At 46.4% G+C, this 8200-nt stretch overlaps 1 protein-coding gene across 1 annotated transcript; it reads right to left on the bottom strand.

The window, feature by feature from the left end:
* Positions 1–1779: 1779 nt before the first annotated feature.
* On the bottom strand, positions 1780–7686 carry slc16a3a (solute carrier family 16 member 3a; the record flags this gene model as incomplete). Its single annotated transcript, XM_083779152.1, has 5 exons — positions 1780–2228; positions 4687–4867; positions 5322–5926; positions 6389–6532; positions 7464–7686. 5 exons carry the CDS (start codon positions 7684–7686, stop codon positions 1780–1782), a joined length of 1602 nt encoding a protein of 533 aa, XP_083635278.1.
* Positions 7687–8200: the final 514 nt, after the last annotated feature.

Below are 8200 nucleotides of genomic sequence, written 5' to 3'. Positions count from 1 at the left end.
GTGCATGGAATCAGGCTTATCACAAATGATCCCCTCTCTCTCTCTTCCCTCTCAGCTCCCATCATCTCTCTGCTGTACATTTCTAATTTAAAAAAAACGTACCGGTATTTAAAAAATGTCTATACGAAAACGGAATGACTTGCGAAATGGTCTCTGCCGGGTGGAAACGGGGCTCATACAAAGCTGTTGCATTTCAGGATTCAAATTCAAGAGCATCAAAAGTATAGCAGTCATCTACAAGCTCAAAAAAACGTGTGTGCGCTTGTGGATCATTCTGCTACTTTTGATGACATCAATTTACGAATAAAAACACAAAAGGTTTGAATATTGAGATATATAATGATAGGAGCTAGGTTTCCGCCCCGACAACAACGTTTACAGTATATATATCGTTGTGGCGTGGCCCATAACAGCCAGGAATGTATTGGTGAACATGACCAACTCTGTCCTACACATGTCACACATCATGTACACAGTTTGGACTATATAGTTAAACTCATTAGGATTCATGGAATGTTTATCTGAGTCCCCCCCCATCCAAATGAGCTTTAATTTACTGTCCTACCAGCAAAATGTACACACACACACACTAACATAATAGAAGCACACAGAATAACACTGGATTCAGAATTTAAAACACCTGCGGTTTTCTGTCCTTCTGGATGAACGTTGAACCTGGCAACCTGCTGTGGCTAATAATGTTTACGTTGGTGAAATCACAGTACAATGATGTACAAGTAAATCAATTTTTTTGTATTTCAAAAGGCTTACAAAAACAAATCTATATTTCATCAATTAGAAAAGAAAGAAATCTAACAATATTCCAAATAATTTCATGAATAAAATAAAATAAATTTAAGAAATGCCATGAAAACAAAAACGCTTAATAAAGAATATATATAATAGCAGATCTACAAGCTCACAGCGTGTCACGATGCGATGTATTGTGAGCTTGTAGCTCTTTTCATTATGGTTCCCGACCCAAAAGTCATGGGAACCACTCCATCATCCTTGTCCTTGCAACACAAAATAATAATGTGTAATTTGTAAGGATACTTGATCATTTTTATCTCATTCTGTGGCACGCACGCACGCACGCGCACACGCACACACGCACACACACACACACACACACACACACACACACACACACACACACACACACACACACACACACACACACACACACACACACACATCCTAGGCTATAAAATTCAGTCAAAGTGCTAACTATACAGGTCCATTTATAAAATTAATTCCGTTTCACTCTCTTTCTGGTGTGGCCTTCAGTCTCTGTGGCGCCATAATTCTGTAACATTATTATACCATCCTGGTCATTAATCGGCCAGTGGCTTCCGGAAATCAATATGAACCCAATCCTATTTTTTAGCTCACGCTTAACAATTTGCAAGTACACATTTAATATTATCCCATTGCTTGGACAGTAACCACACAGCCACACATGTACATTTAAGTGCTTTTCAACATCAAAGCAAGCAAGTGTAACCACATTAAGCCTTATATTCATCATAACTAGCTAAAGTAGCCCCTTTATATGAGATGGTACAGTTTCTTCGGGGGGAGGGGAGGGGGGGGGACATTTCTGAAAAAGAATTGCCTATAATAATGACATGCCCAAAATAGGGAGGCAAAGTGGTCAAGGGGAAGCCAACGAGGCCGTGGTGCCTTCAGCCAACAACATTACAATGTGACGTCACTGCCCTCTCCATGTGGCCTGCAAGGCTGTGTCCATGCATACGATACATGGACAAAGAGATTTCAACAAACAGGGGGAATGGCGGGGTTGGCGGCGGCCGCGTCGCCGTTGGGCTGCGGCTCCTTCAGGAACCTCTCCACCTCCTGTGAGTCCACAGCCGCGCTCTCCGCCCTCGCCGGCGCCGAGCCGCCTTTGTCCGTCCCCTCCTCCTCCTCCTCGTGCGTCTTCGCCTCCTCCTTCACCTCTTCGGACGCCTCCTCCTTCTCCGCTCCCCCTCTTCTCCCCCCCTTCTTCTCCTCGCTGTCGTCTCGCGGCTTGTTGAGCTGCTCCATCTCGCTGGCCGCCGTGTACTTGCCGTTCTCCATGTCGGCCGTGGTGGTGGGCTCGGGGTCCCTCCTGACCTTGATGCAGAGGAAGTTGCAGACGGCCAGCACCACGGCGGACAGGACCACCTCGCAGCCCGCCAGCAGGAAGACGTACATGTAGCTCTTGGTGTAGTCCAGCAGCTTGCCTGGGAGAGGGAAACATTTTGTTATTCAGAAACATTCATTAAATGAAACCGGGGTGCACTGTTGGCCTCGTGGTTAGAGGCGTCTGCCCTGAAACTGGGAGGTCGAGGGTTCAATCCCCGGCCGGGTCATACCAAAGACTGTAAAAATGGGACCCAATGCCTCCCTGCTTGACACTCAGCATCAATGGGTTGGATCGGGGGGTCAAATCAACTAATCAAACGATTTCCGAGCGCGGCACGGCTGCAGCTCACCGCTCCTTGGCTGTGGCTCACCGCTCCAAGAGATGGGTCAAATGCGGGGAACAAATTTCACTGCGGTAACGTGTGTGACAAATCGTACGACTTTGATCTCTTGCCGTTGCATTTCACTTTGGTTAATTGATTGATTGATTGATTCCTGAGGTGATTCCTTGATTGTGACCTTCATGAGCTTCATGAAAATACATTCAACCATAATCAAGATGTTATTCACACTCACGCAAGCACGGCACACACACACACGCACAAACATTTCCCCATTTCTCTCTCTCTCTCTGCCTTATTTTTCCTCTCTTTCGGTGTGTGCTGTCCAATGTATTCTTTCCGGTTTGCACATGTCTATTTTTAGAGGCAAATGAGAGTGAAATGCTTTTCCTTCCTGACCATCTCCATTCCAAAATTCCAGCATACTAAACTGGGTGATCAATCAGGCCCAGTCAATGCATCAACCAAATACCACTGACTATCAGCCTGTAGCGCTTACTTATCTGCGAAAAGAAAAGCCTGGTCACAACATAAGGCAGAGAAGCATAAAGAAAAGCCTGGTCACAACGTAAGGCAGAGAAGCATAAAGAAAAGCCTGGTCACAACGTAAGGCAGAGAAGCTATCGGCGGATGTATCGTCCGGAACATCCGTCAGATGTATTTCCCCCAGATACGATATTTTCCCGACCAATCACAACACTTGTTTCATTCGCGGAGAATGTAAACTGATTTGTAAAGCATCAACATCTACTTCTGCTAAAATCCCGAAAAGCCCAAACAAATGATAGCCTCTACAGCGTAGGTCTTGCCCAGGGTGATCAGCCAGGCACAATCAGGCTTCTCAGTGGCCTGATTGCCTGATTGATAACACCTTGGTGTGTTCCGACTCAGCTTCAGACCATTAGACAAGGGTGAAAAGGATTTTGGATAGTTCTGCTTTTGATTTCATAGTTATTTTCTGTAGCTTTTCCATTTTTTTCTCATATAGACAACTGTTTTGTTATGTTATGTGTTCTTATGACTTTGACAGTTTTGGTGCCATAATATTCTTAGAAGAGGGGCAAAGAAATGGACTTACAGAGCTACACAATGTGCTCAGTGTAACTGTATATGTGCACAAAGTGCAACCGTTGGTTTGTAGACAAAGAATATATAGAAAGTTCACTAACACTCACAGACTCACAGTAACACATAGCCTACACCTGAGGTTCTAGTTCAGCTAATCTTGTACCCCCTCTTTGTATACCCTCTCTCATGTAATGTCCATTAATGTCATTGCACTGCTAGACCATCAAGTAGTCAGGAGGAGACACCAGTTAAGGGACTTTCTTGCCCTGAATGTATATCCTCTCTGAATGTATATCCTTACTCCCAGGCAGCGAACTGACGTCAACAAGCCTCATATTATCAACTGTTCATGGTTTAGGTTTATGTTGACGCATGGTGGCTGTGGTTAGGGCCATGCGGAAGTGCTTGCCTGACCTTTCTCAGGGGTCAAATCATTCCTCAGAGCAGTCCTCTTGCTGATGCAATGGCAGCGTAACATGCCGTTAAATTCCTGCTGTGCTCTCCCTATGGAGTCGTGTTGATACGATAGGCTTCTCCTGCCGTATACTTGTAACAGAGGAAGGAGATTCATGGGGAATGGACTGGAAGCTGATTGAGAGCACAGAGGAAGTGCAAGATATGGCCAACAGGAGATTTGATTTGTTTGAATCTGTAGATCTTATATTAAAAACTGCAGAGGAAGTGCGGTTTCAGCTTCACCCAGCTGATGGCTGATGGATGGACCACTCGGGACTCGGGAGGAGCACTTGGAGAGTCTTGCTCAGGGGCACTTTGACACACTAGAGGTGAACCGGTGACATTCTGGTTACCAGTTAGCTATAAGTAAGACCATCTACTGTGCAAGACTTTAAAACGTGCATTCATCGCTATAAAGGGTCGTTCACATTGAGCACTATAACGATAACTATGAAATTATAGTTTTAAAAATGGTGATGTGAATGGCAGTAGTCACTGAGAAGTTGCATGACGATAAACCATCTGATTCTGTGTCAAAACATATTGTAATATTTCTTATTTTCAAATGTTTGTTGACACAGAATCAAAGGTTATATGGTCATGATTCACCAGGAGCCTGGACGGCTTGGTTCCAGGCTTTGAGGCTTAAAATAATGTATATAAATATTATCTATGTGTATGTGTTCCTTACCAGCGCCGGGCGGGCCCACAAGCACAGCCATGGCCTCCATGAGCAGCACCAGACCAATGGCACTGGAGAACTTCTCTGTGCCAACGATGGCCATGAGGACCTCAAACTGGAGCGCGCCCACCATGCCGTAAGAGATGCCGAAGAAGATACAGAAGGCCGTCAGACCTCCGTAGTTCACAGCCTGCAAACGGAAGGGCACAGAATGAAGGCTAATTTATCCATTGACTCAGTTGACAGAAATTATGCGTTTTCAACTAAAGACTAAAGACTAATGTCTTTTGTCAGCCTACACTGTAGGCTGACAAAAGACATGTCTTTAGTTGAAAACTACAGTGTATATGCGGTCAAGAGTCATTTGTCTAATGAGTATGAAAACAGCTTTTAAGGAAATCAGGTGTTAAAAAGTGCTCACACACACACACTCCTTTTATGACTTCATAAAGACATGGTCACAAGATAAGTCCAATAGAATATGATGGACTTATGTTAACGTTGTTAACTATAACCAGTCTTCCCTCACCCTTTTCCGATTAGACAACATGCAATGTATTCCTAATGTAAGACACGGCCCTTAACGGAACCGTTACTATCACGTTAAAACCACCCGCTCTATACCGTTTTCCACGAAACCTCACCTGAGACCCGACCAGGTCGGCGACTCCGTTGAAGAGCATGGCGACGCTGAAGAAGTAGACGCTGCGCGGCCGCATCCACTTCAGCCCGGCGATCCAGCCGCAGGTGGGCCGCGAGAAGATGTCCACGGCGCCCAGGATGGTGAGCAGCAGCGCCGACTTGGTGTCGGCGTAGCCCAGCTCCTTGGCGTAGCTCACCACGAACACCGGCGGCACGAACAGGCCGATCACCATGATGGAGGCGGCCACCGTGTAGATGATGAACCCGCGGTCCCGGAACACGGAGAAGTCCAGCAGCTTGCGCTTGGGCTTCGGCGCCGCTTCCTCCTCCTCCTCCGCCTCCGCGGCGAGAGCCTTGGGGGTCTTGGGGCCGACCAGGGGCCTCATGAGGGCGGCGCAGGCGCAGCAGTTGAACAGTATGCCCCCCAGGATGAGGAAGCCGCCCCGCCACCCGTAGGCGTGCGTGAGGAACTGGGCCAGCGGCGAGAGGCAGCACAGGGCCACGGGGCTGCCGGCCGCCGACAGCCCGTTGGCCAGCGGGCGCTTCTCGTCGAAGTAGCGGTTGAGCATGATCAGAGACGGCTGGAAGTTCAGCGCCAGACCCAGACCTGCAGGAAGGACACAGTGAGGAGGAACAACCATCCGTTCAAGGATGTCTGATATTGGCTTTTTTTTTTGGCCGATTTTTGTCCACAGCTCTGGTAAACCAGATCTGGGCCGTAAAAAGGAACACGATTCATTGCTCCAAGTGGGCCGTCTGTAAGTGGATTATGTGGGCCATAACTTTCTCTGAAAATAGCCGATCGACAAGCTCACAATGCAACGCAACGTGCCACATTGTATGCTGGGGTTTAATTTCCGATTCCGATATTATATGCAGGCTATTTTTCAACTAAACTAAACAAGTCAGGTAACAAGATCACATACAATATTTCATGTCGTGGATGAAATATTGTCCGTCCGTCCGTCCGTCCGTCCGTCCGTCTGCCTGTCTCTGTGTGTGAACTTATATGATGCAGGCAGGTTTAGAGTTGTATATATATATATATTGTCCAGCAGGGTCAGCTGACCTGTGATGACTCCGACGCAGAGGTAGATGGAGTAGATGCTGGTTGCAAACGAGGCCAGGATCATCCCCAGGGAGGCGAACAGACCGCCCACCATCATCACCGGGCGGCAGCCGAAGCGGTTCACCATGGCGCTGCTGAGAGGACCTGCACAGAACGCCATGGACAGTACTTAGTTTAGACAGTTTTTGGTTTAGACTAGTCATTGGTTAGACCAGTCATTAGTCCTACAACTACAACCCATCTCAAACCCTCACCCTAAACCTAACCTCCCACGGGGAAGCACAAAAAACCAAAAAACCTATTCCTTAACCCATGTCTATAACCAATGACTACCATAGTCTAAACTAAGTACTGTATGCACCCCGTATAACTAAGTGTGTATATATGCAAGTAATGATTCAATACTTCATGTATAGTACGTTTCACTCCCACTACATTTATTTGACAGCTGCAGTGGATACAAGTTACTTTGCAGATTTAGATGATTAAAAATGAATCACATTATTTAATCTTGTAAATTTTTCAAAAATAGCTGACCTACAATGTCGGTCGGGTCATACCAAAGACTGTAAAAATGGGACCCAATGCCTCCCTGCTTGACACTCAGCATCAAGGGTTGGATTGGGGGTAAGTCCCTGCAACATACTAGCGTCATGTCCAGGGGGTGTACTTGTACATCAAGCTGCCTCACGCTACAGAAACAGGAGATAGGCTCCTGCCCCCTATGGGCCTCATGGCTCGGCAAGGCTACTTACTACTACAATGTATAACATATGATGAGTGCTTTTACTTTTGATACTTTAAGTATATTTTAATGCTAATGCTTTTAAGTACAATTTAACACTGTGTAAGTGTATTGTTACTTTAACTTTTGTTTTACTCTTACGTAAGTCCCAAATCTGGGACTTACGTATGTATGTATGTATGGGTTATGTATCGGTTTCACCACTGCAAGCACAAAACACAGTCACAACAGTCAGGACAGTCAGGCTTGTATGTGCGTGTGTGTGTGTGTGTGTGTCACAGTGTGTGGCGTGTGTGTGTGTGTGTGTGTGTGTGTGTGTGTGTGTCGTACCCGAGCCGTAGAGCATGGCCAGCAGCAGGGAGGAGATCCAGGCGCAGTCGCTGTATCCCACGTGGAACTCGTCCATCAGGTCGTGGAAGAAGACGCTCATGGTCTTGGGGAAAGCGTAGGAGAATCCCGTGATGACGAAGCCGCCAAACAGCACCGCCCAGCCCCAGCCGCCGTCCGGCGCCTTCACCCCCGTCGGGTTGTCGTCCACTGCCACGCCTCCCATGGTCCTCTACTGTACTCTACTGTAAGGGCTTGGGACAGAGAAAACAACAACAGTGAAGGGTTAGTATAGAGGGTAGGGCAGTAAATCCACTATAGTCGACCTTGTTGGTACTAGTTGACTAGTTGATAAGAAAGAAATCACACCTGTGTGAACTGAGTGGTGCAACTCCCCCCCCCCCCTCCCCCTCCTCTCTCTCTCGCTCATGAGCAGGCAACAGTGCAGCACTAATACTATCTCTCTCTCTCTGTTTCAAACAGCGCCCCTACTGGTACTAATAGTCATACTCGTGCTCATTAACGTCACATACAAGGAAAAAAAAGGATAACATTTGTATTTAATTTTTTCTCCCCCGATTTTGTAGGCCACAAGATCAGGTAGATTATAGTTATAGTCACCAATGTACACAGTTTTTAAATGTACAAATATTTATTTCCAAAAGAAACCCCTATACATAATAGGTACTGTAGTTAAACAACTAGTCAACTAGTAAACTAGGCAACTAGTAAAAATGACT

This window comes from Protomyctophum parallelum (genome assembly GCF_964188405.1).
Source record: "Protomyctophum parallelum genome assembly, chromosome: 13".
Lineage (NCBI taxonomy): Eukaryota > Metazoa > Chordata > Actinopteri > Myctophiformes > Myctophidae > Protomyctophum > Protomyctophum parallelum.
This window is presented reverse-complemented; position numbering and strand designations above follow the sequence as displayed.